This window comes from Mytilus edulis, chromosome 7, assembly GCF_963676685.1.
Source record: "Mytilus edulis chromosome 7, xbMytEdul2.2, whole genome shotgun sequence".
NCBI classification, from domain to species: Eukaryota; Metazoa; Mollusca; class Bivalvia; order Mytilida; family Mytilidae; genus Mytilus; species Mytilus edulis.
The window spans coordinates 36,609,867-36,631,228 of record NC_092350.1 but is presented as its reverse complement, the minus strand read 5'-3'; the positions used below and the strand labels follow the sequence as shown (position 1 = coordinate 36,631,228).

At 32.6% G+C, this 21,362-nt stretch overlaps 2 protein-coding genes across 2 annotated transcripts; both read left to right on the top strand.

The window, feature by feature from the left end:
- Positions 1–2,989: 2,989 nt before the first annotated feature.
- LOC139483108 (uncharacterized) lies at positions 2,990–5,620 on the top strand. Its single transcript, XM_071267141.1, has 2 exons — positions 2,990–4,778; positions 5,127–5,620. The coding sequence occupies exons 1-2, from the start codon at positions 2,990–2,992 to the stop codon at positions 5,618–5,620; spliced, it is 2,283 nt and encodes a 760-aa protein (XP_071123242.1).
- Positions 5,621–20,548: 14,928 nt separating this feature from the next.
- Positions 20,549–20,947, top strand: LOC139483106 (uncharacterized). Its single transcript, XM_071267140.1, has one exon. The coding sequence runs from the start codon at positions 20,549–20,551 to the stop codon at positions 20,945–20,947; it is 399 nt and encodes a 132-aa protein (XP_071123241.1).
- The last annotated feature ends 415 nt before the right edge of the window (positions 20,948–21,362 follow it).

The following is a 21,362-nucleotide window of genomic DNA, read 5'->3' as shown; positions in this document are numbered from 1 at the left end:
TTGGGGAGATAACTCTTACAATGCAAAGTATCTAGTTGCGCGGTTGTCAGTTTTAAAGCGTATAAACTATACGATATCATATTCCAAATATCTAAGCGACATCTTTTGAAACAACAAAATTACGCAAGAAAAAAAATTAGGCGGAAGAAAAAAAAAAAAAATTATCAGAACAAAATCAATAGGTCTTTCCACGGAAAGGTGGAAAGACCTAATTAGAAAACAGAACCTACAATGTACATGTATAGCTGCTAATTTAAAAAAAAAATATGATGGATAAATGATTGACTGTGTTACAATAAAACCAAGATACAAATGTAACTTAGTGAAGCTATTTATGAACATTTAAAGAGTTATAGATTTTTTGACTGCAACAAAAATCTAGAATAAGGGATAGTAATCTTGCTGTGTTATCCAGCCATTGTTCAACTACTAAATTGTCTGTTTTACTTACTAGTACACTTGGTACAATAAAAAACCTGATAATAAATTGTTCAAATAAGGCCTTTGAAAATAGTGGAATTAATTACTTTTGGAGTGTCAAAAACTCGTTGGAAGTACTTGATAAATTGCATGCATATATTGGTGATTTTGAATCTGTTCAAAGTTTTGATTTTTCTACCCTATATACCACTTTGCCTCATATTCTTATTAAGAAAAAATTCACATCCCTAATTAACTGGGCATTTAAAAAGTCGGAATGCGAGTACATATGTTCAAACTCTTTTAGATCATTTTTTAGTAGCAATAAACAAAAGAACTATGTCAATTGGACATGCTTTGATACTATTTATGCACTTGAATTTTTATTTATAACATTTTTGTTCGCTTTGGAGATTCCGTATATCGTCAAGTTATTGGAATTCCAATGGGGACTAACTGTGCACCACTTATTGCGGACCTGTTTTTGTATTGTTATGAGTTACAATTTATGACTAAAATTAGCAAAGACCCATCAAAACAACATTTGATACAAAAATTTAACAATACTTTTAGATATTTGGATGATATATTGGCTCTAAATAATGACGACTTCAGTATGTATACTAAAGAAATTTATCCTGTAGAACTTACTTTAAATAAAGCTAATGATAACAATGACCACTGCCCTTTCCTCGATCTTGATATCTATATCATAAACGGGAAGCTTAATACAAAAATTTATGATAAAAGAGATGATTTTTCATTTCCTATTGTTAATTATCCATTTTTAGATGGTGACGTTCCCTTGTCACCATCTTATGGTGTTTATATATCTCAACTTGTACGATTCGCTCGTGTATGTAACAATGTATTAGATTTTAGCGAGAGAAATTTATGTATTACTGAAAAATTATTACACCAGGGTTTTCGATATCACAAACTGGTCAAAACATTTACTAAATTTTATCACCGGTATAAGGAAATAATTCGTAAATATAACTCAACATGCAGACATCTTATACGTTCAGGTATTTCACATCCAAAATTTTATGGAAATATTCTTTATAAAGCACAAAAATGTCAGTATTCTCCTCAGAAACTAACAAAACCTTTAAATAGACTTATTAAAAGGGGATATAGTTACGATACTGTTGTCAGGTCATTAAAGATTGCATATTTTGGCTTTAACATTGATTCACTGATAGGGTCTTTGCATCGGAACTAAACACATTTATTTCTAAAAAAACAGTTGTTGGCATGACACGGGTTATGTTCTTCTCATATATTTTATGATAGTATGATACTAAACCCCTAACGGGAGGGATTGTACCTGATATTCATATGATGAAGACATAATCTTTCAATCAGTTTAATTGAGGTCTGGAGCTGGCATGTCAGTTAACTGCTAGTAGTCTGTTGTTATTTATGTATTATTGTCATTTTATTTATTTTCTTTTGTTACATCTTTTGACATCAGACTCGGACTTCTCTTGAACTGAATTTTAATGTGCGTATTGTTATTCTTTTACTTTTCTACATTGGCTAGAGGTATAGGGGGAGGGTTGAGATCTCATAAACATGTTTAACCCCGCCGCAATTTTGCGCCTGTCCCAAGTCAGGAGCCTCTGGCCTTTGTTAGTCTTGTATGATTTTAAATTTTAGTTTCTTGTGTATAATTCGGAGTTTAGTATGACGTCCATTATCACTGTACTATTATGCATATTTTAGGGGCCAGCTGAAGGACACCTACGGGTGCGGGAATTCTCGCTACATTGAAGACCCATTGGTTGCCTTCGGCTGTTGTTTGCTCTATGGTCGGGTGGTTGTCGCTTTGACATATTCACCATTTCCTTTCTCAATTTTAACATCCATTTAATTAGCAATTGATCCAAAAGCTAAATGTTTCAGAAAAAAGACCTGGATACTACGTGTACAAACATTGTTAATTAATGCCATTTGTAGAGCAGGATCTGCTTACCCATCCGGAGCACCTGAGATCACCTGTTTTGTTGGGGTTCGTGTTGCTCAGTCTTTAGTTTTCTATGTTGTTTCTAGTGTACTTTTATTTGTATGCATGTCTTTTTCAGTTTTAGTCATGGAATTGTAAGTTTATTTTCCATTTATGAGTTTGCTGTTCATCTGGTATCTTTAGCCCCAAAGTTTCCCCTGGGTCAATTATTTTTTTCGCCACCCCTTTTGCCAAAACAATATATTTTCCCCACTTTATTTTTTAATTAGCCACAATATTACAATTTATCTGTTTTGAAATGATTGTCTTGAACCTCTTTTTCATAGTTCAGTGAGTGACTATATAGCTACTCGAAGAATTGTTTGCTATGTTGATTATCTATTATAAGTTATACGCTAACGATTTTTCAGTATCTCAGATATGATAGCATATTATATTTAATATTTGTACTATATTGTATGGTGAACATATCTGTCTGGTAGGTATAATAAAAACACCTGTCATTTATCAATAAATCAACACAACTTGAGGTCCTCTGATGTTCAGTACTTCAGTACTTTGATTATTGTTTCCTTCTCGGCAGTGATTTTCTTTATCAGCATGGGTAGCAGACGCTTTAGAAAATCTTATAGATTAATAAATCGCAAGAGAAGGGTTAATTCAAAAACCCAAAGAAATAAGAGAACTCGAGCTGAGTTCAATAAGAAATTTATTCTTAATTTTACTAGAACAAAATTATCTAATGAAGAGATCCTCCTACTGAGTAAAGGAACTAAATTTGTTCCGAGCCCTAATATATTTCATGTCAGAAATAATATAATGGCAGATTTTATAGAATTAGCCAGGAAAATGAGATGTAGGTTTTGTTATTCTAACACATCAGAAAATACAGAACTCCATCCATTATACTTAAAAACAGGACATGTACCTCCAAGGTGCAACAATGCTCTTGAAAATTATATAACAGGCACAATGCTGGCTATATCTAGCTTGGAGGTGAACTCATTTAAAGACAATTTGTCGAGAGTAGAACGTAAATCACTATTTAAAATTTCTAATAATTCTGAGATTTATATTTCTAAAGCAGACAAAAATAATACTACAGTATTAATAGATAAGAATAACTATACGAGAGCAGGAGAAAATCACCTACGTAGCATATACTACGTAGAACTTGAACAACCTAATACTGCATCTATTAGTAAAAAGATAGAAGAGATAATTAGGAAATTGTTTTCTCAAAAAGAAATAGATATGAAAACATATAATTTTCTGACACAGAGTCATAACCCAAAACATGGGCACATGTATTTTCTACCTAAAATCCACAAAATTAACCCAGAGGTAGTTAAAAATATTATTAAACAAGGTTTTAACCATTCAGATATTGAGGTTGCATTTAGACCTATTGTCAACAAAAGCAATTCCCCAACTTGTAGAATTGAAAAATTCTTAGATCTAATTTTTAAACCTTTATTGAGGAAAGATCCATTCTTCATTCAAGACTCTAAAGATTTTATTGTAAAATTAGAGAAAGAAAAGATAGAAAACAAATGTTTTCTGATTGCCTATGATGTTACTTCGATGTATACAAACATGCAAATAAAAGATTTGCAAGAAACATTAGTCAACAATTTAGAAAAAATTGACAAGCTATCATATAATTTTCAAATCCCCAATTTAGCAGATTTAGCTGAGCTAATTAAAATAGTATTAGAAAACAATGAATTTGAATTTAATGGACACATCTATAAACAGATAATAGGCGCCCCCATGGGAGGGATTTTATCGCCTACGTGCACAGATTTACATCTGGCCTCTATACTAAAGATGATATTAGATAAATTCCAGTACAGAACACACATTAAATTACACTGTCAATATAGGGATGACGGCTTTATGGTCTTCACTGGTAATATGTTACAAATAGAGGAATTTTTTAGCATTGCTAATAAGATCGACAATCTGTTAAAATTTACATATGAAGTATCTGAAGAGTTAATGACCTACCTAGATTTAGAGGTTTATAAAGGTAATAGATTTCATATAAATGGAATCTTGGATGTCAAATCTCACATTAAAAAGACAGAAACTTATCAATATTTGCCACCTAATAGCTCTCATCCACAGAGTACCTTTAAAAGTATCACTGTGGGAGAAACTATACGGCACATTAGAAACAATAATAATGAAATCGATTTGAACAAGCACCTAAGTAACCTTGAACTAAAATTAGTAGCCAGAGGATATAATAAACGAATTACTAGAGATCTGATTTCAGATACTTGCAACAAAGTTAAACGTTGCCATACATTAACTAGAAAGACCATTAAGAAAAATATACCTTTGACTCTCATAACTAAATATAACCCAGCAGTTAAAGGGCTGGGTACAGCATTAAGAAAGTCCTGGAATAATTTACAGTCAGATGAAATATGCAGACAAATTTTTAAAAAAGTGCCTATCATTGCGTATAAACGCAGCAGAAATCTTAAAGAATATTTTGCCGAAACCCGGCATTAGTTGGGAGACTTTTGAAAAGGGACCCAAGGTAGGCCACTTATAGAGTGAGCCAATCTAAAAAATCCCGAAACACCGTTATTTTAAAAGAATTAATACCTTAGGCAATCAGAAATAAAGAAAAACGGTGTAAAGTCTTGTCAGAGTTTAGCTATGTATGTTGGTTGAGGGAACTCTTGTTTATAAAGCATTGAAATGTTAATATCTTTCATATCAGTTCAATATTACAATCTAAATAATTCTTCGAAGTATCTAGATGCTTATTCAAACCATCTAGATAGAAGTGTGAAGCATCTAGATAGAAGTGCAAACCATCTAGATAGAAGTGTGAATCATCTAGATAGAAGTGCAAACTATCTAGATAGAAATGTGAAGCATCTAGATAGAAGTTCGAAGTATCTAGATAGTTGTGTGAAGTATCTAGATAGTTGTATGAAGTATCTAGATAGTTGTATGAAGTATCTAGATGGAAGTGCAAAGTATCTAGATGACAGTGCGAAGTATCTAGATAGAAGTGCGAAGTATCTAGATAGTTGTACGAAGTATCTAGATAGTTGTATGAAGTATCTAGATGGAAATGCGAAGTATCTAGATAGAAGTGCAAAGTATCTACATGAAAGTGCGAAGTATCTAGATGGTAGTGCAAAGTATCTAGATAGAAGTGTGATGTATCTAGATAGAAGTGCGAAGTATCTAGATAGAAGTGGGTAGTATCTAGATGCAGAAAATTAATTTAGTCAGTTCGGAAAAGTATCTAGATGGATGTTACAACCATCTAGATGCTTCGTCGAAGTATCTCGATACTTGAGTGAAGTATCTAGATACTTGTACAAAGTATCTAGATGGAAAATGCATCTAGATGGAACCATCACTATTTTGACATGAACGGCCACTCATAGCGTTGAACCCTGCAATTGATTATATATACTAATAATTAAATGATTATGTTGTTAGATATGTCTGGACGACTACTGATAAAATCACCTAAATACACAAATTAAGATATGTATGTTCCGAAGGATATCAATAATACAAGCATATTTAATATTTAGCGTTTATCATAATCTAACTAAATAATAATACAATAAATTACAAAATCATATTTTTATATTTGAGAAGAAAAATAAAACTACATGTAATGCATTCAAATTGAATCCCTTCAAATTTAAAACTATTGAAATTTGAATATTTATTTTCAATGCTTTAGTGATGAATAAAACCTTTTGAAAAACATTATTCACTGTATGTTTCCAAAGTAGGAAATTTAACCTTATACCTTGTAAAATAAAATAATCACACTTTAATTACTTGGATGGATATACAAATTAGTCAGTAATTGAATTTTGAAAAGGAATGACACTAGCGGAAGTTGATATTTATAAGAGGGACTGTCACAGTCAAACTCATAGTTCGAAAATAAACCGATAACGCCATGGCTAAAAAAGAAAACCACAAACAGACAGATAATATACTGATTTAAATGGAAAAAATGTAGTAGGTCTGTTAAGTGAGTTTCAACAAAAGAAAGATGTCTTATAATTTAAACATTTATAAATAATAGCTGCACCACCTATCAATTAAACCTTGAAGTCCCCCCCCCCCCCAAAAAAAAAATAAAAAATGTCTGAAATTTTAATCTTAGATTCAGATATTGTCTTCATCATAACTTACGATCATATTAAACTAAGAATAGAAATATGGTCACTTTGGTTTTCTTTCGACCGACAGTAAAACTCTTGTTAAGTGGTTTGTCTATTTGACTGTGCCGGATGTATAAGTACACAACCACGTCCGATCAGAATCTGTATTTAAGGACCGACATATAGTGGTTGTATTGTAATTTTTTGTCGTCCTGATTATGCCTGCTCTCTTGTCGGATTATTGTCTGTTTGGCACATTCCCGAATTCCATTCTCAATTTTAATATTTGCCACTGAACTTTATGAAACCAACAATCAATCAGTCCGTATAAATCATAAACATGCTTCTATACCAAGGCGTCATTAAAGTTTATGGAAGTCTTAAAACGTTAATCTCAAAATGTATCTTAATGTAAATTAAAACATATTAAGTCCCTTTAGAAGTATAACTAGTTTATGAAAAAAAAAGAAATATTTCCAAACATGTTCTCTGAATATTGTCTTTTGATCATAAAATGACGGTTTGACAAATTTATCGATGTCCAACTTTTTTACAATAGACTGCACTTAAATATTACCGACATCTACGACGGAATGAATGAATGTCAAATCTCTGTTCCTCGACAAAATGACGCAGGTTCTACATAATTGTACAAAAATGTTTTTACAGTTGTATACATTGTACCTATATTTCCATTGTGTTTGATATACCAGTAGCATAAACATTTTATATACTATTTTAAGTGACATGGGGCCTCAGCCACTCCGTAAAAGGATACCGTATATGAAGCAACCAATTTTAAGTGGCATGGGGCCTCGGCCACTCCGTAACAGGATACCGTATATGAAGCAACCAATGTTCATAAGTTTGACCAAAGCTTAAAAAATAAATCTGTCTTTTATGTTTCATTTATCTTGTTGACAATGGTTGATATTGACCTGAATTTTGGTTTCAAGAGTATATTATTTAATATATTAAGTGGCACGATTGACCGTGAATGTGGTGTTTAACCGTACCAATGAAAGAAGATAGATCAGATGTTAACGTCATTGAGACAAAAACCCAACGACACAACAAGACATTTGAAGGATTATCAGTACGTCTGTGAAAAACTAAGTGGATAAAGATTCATCGGCATTTTTCATGTGTTTATTTATGGATATATAAACTTGAATATTTCATTTGAAAAACTTGTGAGTTAAAGGAGATCATGCATGGTGATATGAGATATTTGTGAGTTAAAAAACGACAAAGGGTATCTAGAAAATACAGCCCTATCCAAACATAGTGCCTAGCTATAAAATACCAATCATAGTCCAAATGAAGTAGATGTATGCAGCCATAAGGCCTTTGAATAAAAGTGACACCTAACATCCACGTATTCCAACATCAATTCGAATTCCGATAGCAATCAATCTTATTCGGAAGACTCCGTATACATACTATAAGTATTTTATTGTAATTATATTAAAAAATATTGATCACATGATGCTAGTATTACTAGACTTGCAATTGCTTCAAATCAATCCGACATTAATTTAACGATTGTTGTATTATATGCTAGTGATAAATGTATAACATTTATGAAAGGGTTTAAGCATTATAGCATTAGGCCCGTCATCATCACGGATTTACCTATATCAATTTATTTTGATTTTGTCGTTGTCAATAGATCTGCAATATTTTTATGCTTTTTATGAGCTATTATTGGTTTGCGTGAAAATATTTCGTTGCAAACTGCATCCTGTTTTAGTAGATCCCAATGTTTACTAATGCATTGTTTTAATTTATGAATGCATGGATTAAATTTCGTTGCCAATACTAAAGGAATTTCCTTTGTGTTTGTTTGGCCTTTTTTTCTGATTAAATCAGATCTATTATATGATAATGCCTCAGTTATTTTTCTATTTCAATCTCCGAAAACATAAACCTCTAACGAAAACATAAACCGGACGTGGCAAGCTATATGTGTTCATCCACAACAACAAAAAAAGACACCAGGTATACCCAACAGTATACACAGAACTGAGTGTTTCTACAAATGTAAGTTGTGAATACAACAAACACAACAAATGTAGCATTCAGGACCAACTTATATAAATACCAAAATTAACACAGTATGACACATGCATGTAAACCCTACATGATTATAAGTTTATTGACTTATGAGACACACCTATATAGATTTTGCGGCATTAAATTTGTTTATGTTTTGGCTGCCATCGTTACAATATGAAAATAAGAAGATGGGGTATGATTGCAAATGAGAAATTTCCACCAGAGACCAAACAGTTAAAGAGTAAGCAACATTTGCTATAGGTCACAAAATGGCATTCAACAATGAGCAAACTTAAATCGTACAGCAAACTGTAAAAGGCTTAGAAGGAACAAATGTAATGCAATTCCAAAGGGAAGTTCATCTTACAAAGTTTCGATCTGTCATTTTGTCAATTGTCTTTATTCTACTTTTCATAATTCAGCGACTATAAAAACACTTCATACTTATTCTGTGAAATTCATATTAATTATAACTAATGAAAATACATATTTGGTATACGAGATTCGTTCCATGCAGGTATAATATATATTTATATATACATGCCCATCAAAACGAGTTTCTCTTATGAGGTAACAAGTATGATTGACACCTTACTTTTTCGGCAACTGTTTAATTCTCGTTTTTGATTTTGTTTTGTTTTTTTAAAATTATTTAGTTAATTTAACAGACATTCCTATTCTTTACGATTCAATACTGAGACCCTTACACTGAAATCAATCAAAAATCAAAGTACTGAAGTACTGAACATCGGATGACCGCAAGTTCCTGTGGATAATCCGACAAGCACTTGTCTCAGAAAAAACTCACGTCTCTATACCTGAAAGTGATGTAAATGTTCAGATATAAAAAAAAAATATGAGACAAGTTCGTGCATGGAGGATAAATAAATGACAGGGAATTCAACCTCACCGTAATGACTACTATATTGTAGTGATACAAATCAGTATACTCTTAGACTGGTTTATTGTTATATTAATAATTGTACATTACAGTTACATGTATATATTATTTTCATGCTTTTGTATAACATTCTATTCTACTTTATCAATAATAGTGCAACTACCTGTGCAAGTGCATGGTGGACACTGTTCTGTAATAATTCCGATTTTTCTTATAGAATGGATTTGAGTAGGGCCGAGAAAAAAAGAATTTGAGTTTCCTGTAACCCGATCGACCCTTTTTTTTTTAAGCCCCGACCCTAATTTTTTTATTGGATCTTCAAAAAAAAAAAAAAATATCAACCGATTCTGTTTTTTGACAAAGGCTTCTGTTAATCGACATAATAATTTATCTAACTTACTTCTACTAACACAGAAAGTCAGTAAAACATTTTATTAATGTGAAAAGGTATTTAAATAGGTTAAAATCCAAGAAACTTGCACAGCAGGTGCTTCAAAAACATTGCAAATGACCGACTTCCGGTTTTTGAAACTAATTACGGACTCGGACTTGGGAAAACCATGATAATTTTCCGGATTTCGTTTACAATGTCGTATTTTACCCGCAAACACTGTTTAATTATCCATGCAGTTATCGTTCCTTGAGTTGCAAACGTTCTTGATATATATTTTTTCGCAAGCATGTGCATAGATATTTATGATTTTTTTTTTACAACAAAACATTTTAATATTATTAATTTATCTTCTTAAAAGTATTTGGTGAGTATTCATTGAAGAAATGAATTTCAACAAGCGAGGAATGTTTACGTACTTATCATGTTTATAGATCGGTTAAAACTTGAACCAAAACGAATATTACGTAATGGAAATCTAGGCGATAGCAATACACCGGAGTGCCCTTAAGGTCATCCGCTGTAAACATAATACGTGATACAGTTATTTCAAATAAAAATTCAAGATATGCAATGTTACTTAATGGCAAGGTGCCTGATTATAGACGTAATAGTCGAATGACTTAAAATATTTATGACTGAAATCGATTTGACGAGTTGCGGAAATGATTATATAGAATATAATACTAGATAAAATTGAGAATGAAAATGGGAAAGTAGTCAAAAAGACAACAACTCGACAAAGAACAGGTCTGGACTGCCAAAGGCCATGCACCAATGAGTCTTCATCACATCGAGAAAATTCAAAACACATAGGCAACATCACGGTTTAGAGACTTATTAAAGTTCCTAAGCCCAATTTGTAGTCTGAATTCTTAGTTTTCGTATTTTCATTTGATATAGTCGTGCTGATCATATATTAAAGGTGTACAGTATTCTCTGCTTTCAAAATCTTTCTTTTTGGATCCTTGTTTTCTCACTGCAGCATTTTAGGAAGATTGTGTTGAATATGTTGACATATATAGTACTAGTATTTGATACATTAACCCACTTGAAATTCTATGATTTTGTTTATAATAAATTTAAAAAATCAGCTCTAAGAAATGAAATTATTATTCGATTTTATCTCTTAGTCTGTATGTCACCCGTATCTGTATATTATGACCTGATGGAGTTTTTTGGAAATCATGCTAATAATAATAATAATATAAAACATTAAGTCTAAACTACACACGAAAAGGAGAAGCTGATTTTTTTTTTGACAACTTGAAATCATACAGGAAAACCAACGGTCTAATACATATAAATATTTAGTAACGAGAAACAATATACATGTATGATTCAGAACAACAAACGACAACCACTGAACAATATGCTTCCGACTTCTTACATTTGGTCTCTGGTGAAGAGTTGACTTATTGCCAATCATGCAACATCTTCTGTTGTTTCTATTTTACAGATTCTTGAAGACTAATTGTTGAATCTATATGTCTTTTTTTGTTTGTCCATCGATTGCTGAATCATATTCTCTTTTTTTTTGTGCATTTCTATAGCAACAGTGTCTTTATCCAGATAACAAGTCGCAATTCTGAATCTTTTATCATATGCAACAATATTTTACGTTTTCACACCTGGCAAAGGCTGTTATAAATAGCTAGATTTATTACAAACCACTAGTAACAACGAAATTATGCATATTAATATAAAACATTGCTCTCGTTCTTTCGGGGATGGTGAAAGGGACCATTCATTGGCATCAAGATCACCAGATGAGACGTAAATGCATCAGATATTTGATAAAAAAAAATATATCTCCCTGATAAAGCCTGAAAAGTAAATTATGTTATGCTTGTCCAAAGTGTGTACAATTGGCTTTTTTAAAAATACGAATCATGCTTATCAATTAATTTATTTTTATTTCGAATGTATGTGTAGCTGTGTGAATTTCCTGATGCATATAAACAAACTATTAATTAAAGAAGGTTTTCTAGAGAAAACCTCGGGGGGGGGGGGGGGGGACACTTTAATTTTGTTTTTGGTAGGGGTGAGCAGCTGGGACATCGAGTACCCCACCCTTTTCATATTTTTTGTTTATCAAAAATATATACCTTCCTTGTTATATAGAATGAAATTCAAAACAGTGTGGCTGTGGCCATTGATTGACACATTAAATTCATCCATTGACTGGGACAATTTACGTGAACGTTTGTCTGTAACGACTACTGTTCACGACATACCTACGATAGACATTTAAACTGTGGGGTCACCAAAGGTTTCTTAACGCCTTTAATTATAAAATAATTCGAAAAATTAATCAGGAATAACCTTTATGTTTTGATTTATATAATTGATATAAATCAAAACATCGTTTTATTTCTGATTAATTTTTCGAATTACTTTATTAAGTTGTTGAGAACCTTTGGTGACCCCATAGTTTAAGTGTCTTTAAAAAGTACATAGTAAGCATTGGTCGTTACATACAAACGTTCACCCAAATTGTCCCAGTCAATGGATGAATTTGATGTGTCAATCAATGGCCACAGCCACACTGTTTTGAATTTCATTCTATCAATTAACAAAAATAAGACCTATAGATATATTTGAATATTCTTCATCTTCTGGTACATTAGTATAAATTTTTTTGTCCCGCTCATCATCACGTTCATTGTTATTAAGCAACGTAGTAGCGCAATAATATAACTTTCCTTTTCAATAAATTCGTCTAATTTTAAACACTTTCTTCTTATTGCGTTTGGTCAGATCATAGATGGTATAACATCTATGATTAGATAAATTTAATATCACCCTAGAGAGTAATACTTTCACTGATTTTAACATGTTCAATAATAATTAAAAACTAATTAAAAGTTACATTGCCGTTCTCTCTTCAAGGACACTGTCATAATGGAATTTCTCTAAATTATTGTTATCATGTTTTAGTATACAAACCCTTTAATGTTAAATAGGTGCAAATGTCAAAATGGTTGGATTTATTGCATCTATCACTGGCATCAGTGGAAAAACCACATCAGAATAAAAAGAGTTTAATTGGTTTGACAAATAACTGATGCATTTACGACTGTGGTTTAACCGCATCAAAAATAAATACGGACATCTGATTAACTTCAGATACTTATGATATAATCAAGCAAGTGATAATATCAACCTATTGATATATTGAATCTGAATTTCTCACCCTTTTCATATATCATAGAGCATGTAAAAGTGACCTATTACAGCGGCTCATCCCTACCACTAATTATATAGTAAGTGTCTGCCTCCTCCCCCTCGAGGAGATAACAGCACACAGCCTCAGTAGCAAAAGAATAGTACAATATATAATGATGTTTTTTGCATAGGGAAATTTTATACAGTCTTGTTAAAAATTGTTTGTTATTTTTAACATCGCATTTGAAAAAAAATAATTTCATGTGTTTTTTAATCGGCATATATAACATTCTTTGTGTGACCAAAATTTTATTTTTCCGTTAAATTGAATGAAACATGTGGCATGCTTAAATCCGAAAGAACTTCAAAACCTAACAGACAAGAAATAACGTAACATTTACAGATCTGAAAGTAAATACGCTGTTATGTAAATATTCTTATCAGATATTAATGTCCAGGATCTCTGCATGGTTAAAGTCTAATTAGATGAAATTCCAACGGTAAAGATAATTTGTTAAATGTAACACGATATCCTTTCAAGTCTGTGCGAATTCTTTTGAACTGTGAAGTAAATCAATGTGAAAAATCGCACACCCTAGTAGGAAACTTGGAGCCGGAAAACGCGCGCTTTCTTTCTTTAAATGAGAGTTGTGTTCAATCAAAAGTGTTATTTTGAAATTTTTCATTTCAAATTATTCTTAATTACGATGGTTTGCATAAAACTATCAACAGCACCAAGCTTAGACAATCAATTCCAACAAAATGACAATATGGACGGAGAAGAGGTAAGCATGTTTAACTTTAATTTGATCTTTCAAAGTTTATAAGTAGTCGGGAATGACTTTTCCAATTAAAAAAAAGAAGTGGTTCATATTCTAATTCGTGGTCAGTTAAAAAAAAAGAATATTATTATCGAAAACAATATCTATTTTATGAATTAAGAGTTAATCAAAATGTGTTTCCTACATGCATATTCTAATTTGATGTTTAAACTATCCAATGTGTTAAAAGATCTTAAAAGGACGTTGTGAGGTAAACTTGACTGACCGCATTATAGACTGAAGCTTAATGTCATGTGTCTCATGATTTGTTTACTTATATAAATACTGTTTATTAACTTTTTATTTATTGAATATATATTCATGCCCCACCTACGATAGTAGAGGGCCATTATCTTTTCTGGTCTGTGGCTCCGTCCATTCGTTCGTTCGTCCATTCGTTCGTTCGTTCGTCCACAGGTTAAAGTTTTTGATCAAGGTAGTTTTTGATGAAGCTGAAGTCCAATCAACTTGAAACTTAAAATTGAGAATGGAAATGGGGAATGTGACAAAGAGACAACAACCCGACCGTAGAAAAAAACAACAGCAGAAGGTCACCAACAGGTCTTCAATGTAGCGAGAAATTCCCGCACATTAGTTCTCTTGTTGCTTATGATATGATCTTTCTAACTTTAAAGCCAAATTAGACTTTTGACCCCAATTTTACGGTCCACTGAACATAGAAAATGAAAGTGTGAGTTTCAGGTTAAAGTTTTTGGTCAAGGTTGTTTTTGATGAAGATGTAGTCTAATCCACTTGAAACTTAGTACACTTGATGCTTATGATTATGACCTTTTTAATTCTAAAGTCAAATTAAATTTTTGACCCAATTTCACGGTCCATGGAACATGGAAAATAATAGTGCCAGTGGGGCATCCGTGTACTTTGGACACATTCTTGTTTTTTTTATGTTTGAACTAACCGATAAGAACAACAGAAACATTGGAAATTCTAAAATAGTTTCTGGTGTGTTATAGAACTCACAATTAATATATATCTTTAGGTAAATATGTTTAAAATTGGCTCAAATTGCCGCAATGAGCTATATGATTATAATTCTTGATTATTGCTAATCGAATATGCATGTTTGGGTGTGTCACGTTTGTACGGAATTAGAAATTAACGGACATTACATTTTCGCGAGAGAAAAATAGAGTTGCGTGAGTTTTACAGATAAATTTAAAAAGAATGTAAATGCAACTCGTATTAGACCTTTTACTGAGCCGATTCTGATTAAAACCACAAAGATATTTTACCTTACAGTGTGTAAATGTCAAATATATACTATACATGCTATATAGATATAGAAAAATGTGGTATGAGTGACAATGAGACAACTCTCCATCCAAACAACAATTTAAAAATAAAAAAAGGTAAACCATTATAGGTCAATGTACGGTCTTCAACACGGAGCCTCTGCTCACACAGAACAACAAGCTATAAGGGGCCCCAAAATGGTCTTTTGTGGATAGTTGTCTCATTGCCAATCATACCACATCTTCTTTTTTATATAGTGTAAAACCATTCAAACGGGAAAACCTACGTTGTCTATATAAAAAAACGAGAAACGAGAAACACGTATAAATTACATTAACGAACGAGAACTACTGTACATCAGATTTCTGACTTACACAGCTACTATTGCATAGGTACTTTTTCTTTACTTTAAATCTGTAGTACTGGAAATTTACTTTTAATATTTAGTACTATTTCTTTACTTTAGAATTATTGTAATATTTAGGTACATTTATTTTTCAGTACTTGAGTAGAATACAATGACATACAGACTTAGAGCGATAAAGAGTTACTCTCAGGTCCGTTCTTAGTGTCTTTATGTTGTCGGAATGTACAAGTACTCAGCCACGTTAACTCTGTGTTTTTGTTTAATGTTTTTCTACTTGTATCCATCTGAAAAGTTAAGCCTCATTCAACTGATTGTTATTATAGTTCATTCCCTATGTTGTACTGTTACACTACTGTCCACTGTCCTAAGTTAGGGAGCAGATCCCGCTAACATATTTAATTCAGTGTTTGTCGTTTGTTGATACATTTGTTATTCTCGACTCCTAGTTCTCGATTTCTAAGTCGAGATTAAGAATTGAACGATGGACAGTTAGGGCGTGAATTTGTCATGCTACCTGATTGGAAGATATTACGAGACGTGAATAATCAAAGTTTATTGATTGGTTAGGACAATCCAAACTAAGTAAATGTCCTTCAATCTCGTACAGTATCGGATTTGTCCTCTCTATTTTAGCAATTAGATTTTACACAGGTAACCTTTATCTATAAAAAGTCGAATCTTCTTGATTAAAAAACAACGTTAAACGATACTACTTCATAGCGTGTGACCTCTCGTGTGTTGTAAAATTTGTTGATTGATGCACGTGGCTATTCTAGTAAAGGAATTAATCTACAAAGCGAGAGCACTTTCCATTTTTATCAGCTAAGAGTCGAATAGCCTTTTCAAAAGGCTAACGCTTGTTCATTTTGTTGTTCATTTATTCTTTTTCCTGGAGAAGTGTAAACCCTAGTTTCGTCATAATTTTTAAATTTAGTAATAAAACATTCAGAAATATACACTTCAATTCAAATATTAATGGATAATTAATATTAATAAAAAAAATGATTTCTCGTATGCAATAATACCTTTGCCATTGATCTGTTTACACCTTATATACTAGTAGAACATTAGTATTTTTCTATCATAGATACAGATTACACAGAAAAGGAAAAGGAAACAAAGTGGACAGGACAAAACCAGACCTGAATTAAAAAAGCAGAAGAAAGGCAAAAAAGGTACGCTATTGTACAGTTGTTGTTACAGTGTCATTTGGAGGAGCAATGACGATTTTGTTCAATGTCGTTACCGGTGGCAATCATTACCACTGTTTGTTATTACAAAAAAAAAAAACGGACATATTTTAGTTTGTTTGAATATTCAAAATATTCATAGGGGGAGGGGGTTGGCATATGGTATATTGTTTATAGAATTGTTTTAGTTCAACTGATTTAAAAGTATTTTTAATAAGTAAGTCAAACGCGTTGTCTTTGCTTGCTCATATTACTGTGAAAACTAAACATTTTTCTTCATTTCAAATCAAATATTTTTCATTTGAGCAAAACATCTGGACGTTTTATTAGCAAACTCAAGATGGAATTGGTAATTGACTACTTTTAGTCTTTATAATATTTATTTGTTTTTCTTTGATCATCAACCAACAACATTTAAAGTCGAAATCAATCGTTTTGTTTTGTATTTTTAGGAAATACGAAGAACATGACAACTAGACGCACCATATATAGCTCATATGTATATGGCTATATATGTCAAAAGAAACAGATATTTTATTTTATAATACAGGAATTAAAAGAAATCATTTTCTTTTTTGAGTTGATTTGTTATTTACATGAGTTATCATATTTGTTGTGGCTATTTTACCTAGCAGTTGAACAACATATGGTTTCAACAGCAACAGTACAATTATGTTTTATTCAAAATAATGTGCATGCTTTAATATGTAATTTTCAAGAATTTAAATTTTCTACCTGTGCTGTACTGACATTAAACAGTTTGTAGTTATGTTTTCTCTTGAAAAATAATTGATTTCTATCTCGTTTACTTTCCTTTAATTTGATGGATTCACGAATACGTGGTAGCGTGATCACCCCGAGTGCGAGAGGTCCTAGGTTGAAACCCGGCTGGATGAAAACAGAGACTTTAAGATTTGTATTTGTTGCTTCTCCGCTTAGCACGCAGCATGAAGGAGTTTGATCAAAGAATTGATTGGCTCGAAGTGATAATGCTATGTCCGTGTCGGTGGACTGTTATCTTATGAACAACATGACGGTTGTCACATGTGAAGCAGTATTTTGTTCCCTTTCGGAGTTGCCGAGATCACCCCCAGCTTTTGGTGGGATTCGTGTTGCTTGTAGGTTTTAATTTCTTTGATGTTTTTTCTTCACTATTGTTTGTCTTTTCTTTTGTAGCCATGGCGTTAGTTTACTTTCGATTTATGAGTTTGAATGTCCCTCTGGTATCTTTTACTCCTCCTTTATGAATTAGCTTGTTAAATGTTCTTGTCCTGAATATGCATATTTATTTACCGCTGGACAGTGCGAAGCCAACATAATCACCAAGATTCCTCTTTTATTTCGTATTTGAATGTTTCAAAGTCATTTAAAGACTTGTACATGTACATTAGTTAGTGTTAAGTATGACCTTCAAATCTAAGGCCCGCTATCTAACTTTGCAAAATAATTTAAAGCAGTATTTTCACTAGCTTGACTTGTTTGCAATAAAAAAAACTCAGTCAAAAAGTGCATTAAGAATCACACTGCTTTTCCATGCTTCACCTGATAAATGTTCGTCATTTTTATATTCAAGATTGGCGTTTTTAGACGGAAGGTAAATCTTTGCAAAATGCTGTAGAATTAAGGTATGATCAAACATTTTCCAAAAATAAAAGTGATCTTGGTAGAGCAAGTGCTATAAAGCATACAATTAGCACAGGAAACGCCAAACCAATAAAACAGGCACCCCGTCGTTTACCCCTGTCCAAAAGAGATGAAGTAAATGACGAAATACAAAGACTTCTTGATTGTGGAGTGACTGTCATTGAACCTTCTTAAAGTCCTTGTGCATCATGTATTGTGCCAGGTACAAATAAGAGTGACGGCAGTACGAGAATATGCATTGATTTTCGTCCTTTAAATAACATAACAGTACATGACTCATATCCTTTGATTCGCATCGATGATGCATTAGATGCTCTAAGAGGTTTCAAATGGCTGAGCGTAATAGACATCTCTAGTGGTTATTGGCAAGTAGAAATGGACGAAAAAGATAAGGAAAAACGGCTTTTACTAGTACCAAAGGGTTATTCCATTTCAATGTAATGCCTATGGGCTTATGTAATGATGTTGCTACTTTTCAGCGACTCATGGAGTATACTTTGGCAGGACTTAATTGGCAAACCTGTTTAATATACATTGATGATATCATTGTATTTTCAGATTCTTTTGAATCACATTTGACTAGACTCGGAGACGTTTAGGATCGTATTTCAGCTCAAGGTCTAAAGGTTGCCCCTAAGAAATGTTTTTTTTCCAAAATAAAGTTTCCTTTCTTGGACACATTGTCTCAAAGAAAGAAATTGCAGCTGATCCGGAAAAAATTGAAAGTGTTAAAATGTGGCCTATACCCAAGAATATAACATATGTCAGGAGCTTTTTAGGCACCAGTTCTTATTACCGTAAATTTATACAAAATTTTGCTAATATAGAGCGACCTTTACACAAACTTACTGAAATTTTTTTTCTTCATTTAAATGGACTGTTGAATGCAACATAGCATTTTCAGAAACTGAAAGATGGTCTCGTATCATCCCCAATATTAGGTTACCCAGATATGTCAAAAACCTTTATTTTGGACACAGATGCCAGTGGTTTTGGCATAGGGGCAGTGTTATCCCAAATTCATGATGGTAAATAGATGGTAGTTGCTTATTTTAGCAAGTCACTAAGCCAAGCTCAACGGCAATATTGTGTCACTAGGAGAGAGCTTTTCGCTATCATTTTAAGCGTAAAGCATTTACATCATTACCTGTATGGGACAAAATTTTTAGTACGTTCAGATCATGGTGCTCTTTCCTGGCTACTTAGGTTTAAAAATCCCGAGGATCAAATGGCCAGATGGCTTGAGGTATTAAACACTTACTTACCAATTTAAGGTACAACATAGCCCAGGTAAACAGCATGGCAATGCCGATGGCTTGTCACGTCGTCCATGTGTCGACTGTAGTTATTGTACAAAACAAGATCAAAACGACTCTGAGCTCTCTCAAGTTAAGTCTCATGAATCTTACAGGAAAACCAAGAACGTTTTGAGTCCAGAAGACTTGTCAAATGAAGACAATGTCACAAATACTTGGTTTAAGCATAAACAGATAAGGAAATGTCTGATTTTCAAAAGCAAGACTCAATTATCTCTCAGCTTTACAAAATGAAAGAAAATTTCAAAGAGAAACCAAGTTGGCCTGAAATTGCTGTTAAAATATTCAGCTTAAAAAATATTGGTCTCAGTGGGATCGAGTCATAATGAAAAATGACATTCTATATAGAAAGTGGATTCATTCAACTACTGAAGAAACTATTTTACAATTGATTGTTCCCAATGAATTAAAACAAGAAATTCTTGAAATGTTACACGATGATGTACAGAGTGGCCACCTTGGGATAAGTAAAACTACAGCAAGGGATCAAAATAGATTTTATTGGTTGGGTTTTTAGCAGGATATTATCAAACACTTGCAAAATTGTCATGTTTGTAATTCACGCAAACAGTCACCTACAAGGTCTAGGAGTAGAATGAAGCGATACAATGTCGATGTCCCATTGGAAAGAGTTGCCATGGATTTGGTTGGCCCTTTTCCACTCTCTTATAAGGGGGACAAATATGCCGTAGTGGTCTCCGACTATTTCACTTAATGGGCTAAGGGGTACCCGTTGCCTGACATGGAAGCTCATACCGTAGCCGACAGTTTTATTAAAAAATTTATCTGTAGGCTTGGTATTCCACGCCAAATAAATACAGATCAAGGGGGGCAATTTGAATCAAAGATTTTTAAGGAGTTATGCGAAAAACTACGCATCCATAAAACAATGACAACTGATTTTCGTCCACAGAGTGGCGGACTTGTAGAACGTTTAAATCGTTCTATAGAAGACATAATCAGTAAATATGTCAAAGACTGTGATGAACAGCTGCATTGGGCCTTAATGGCATATCGTTCATCGAAACATGAAACCACCAAATTATCCCCATGTATGCTCATGCTTGGTCGTGAAATCGAGCTCCCAATAGATTTAATTTATGGACAAAGGGATAAATTTCCTACTGAAACTGAAGCAGCAAATTCTTATGTTCATAACCTGGAAACACGTATGTGGAAAATACAACAAAAAGCTCGTAAAAATAGTATATCCGCTAGTGAAAAGCAAAAACGTCAATATGACATTAAAGCAAATCAAAATGCCTATAAAGTAAGTGACCCTGTATGACTTAAAATATCAGCAAGAGTCAAACACATAAACCCAAAGCTACAAAGACATTTGGACGGCCCTTATATAATAACTGAAGTTATATCTGATGTTATTTATAGGATTCAAAATAATCTTAATTCAAAATTTCAGGTCGTTCATCACGATCGATTAAAGCCTTTTTATGGGAAAGTAGACGACTGGTTCATTGTTGGGTTGATGTTTAGAAGAGTTGTATATATATATACATGGCAAAATAGGCAAAGAGAAAATCGGGAGAGGTTTTGGATAAAAACACTGGGTGTCCTCCATCCAGATGGAATCAATAGAAAGAAATAATTAAATTTACAGTCTAGTGTTAAATAACTTAATATTTAAGACCAAACAAGTATTATAAAAAGTTAAATATACACTTGATATACAGCAGTTTGTGTTG

What these genes read in the sequence shown, in the direction of transcription:
- LOC139483108 (XM_071267141.1), top strand. Translation starts at nt 2,990, where the DNA reads ATGGGTAGCAGACGCTTTAGAAAATCTTATAGATTAATAAATCGCAAG. An exon ending in CCCAGCAGTTAAAGGGCTGG is followed by an intron (nt 4,779 to 5,126) that starts GTACAGCATTAA and finishes CTTTCATATCAG; the next exon opens with TTCAATATTACAATCTAAAT.
- LOC139483106 (XM_071267140.1), top strand. Translation starts at nt 20,549, where the DNA reads ATGACAACTGATTTTCGTCCACAGAGTGGCGGACTTGTAGAACGTTTA.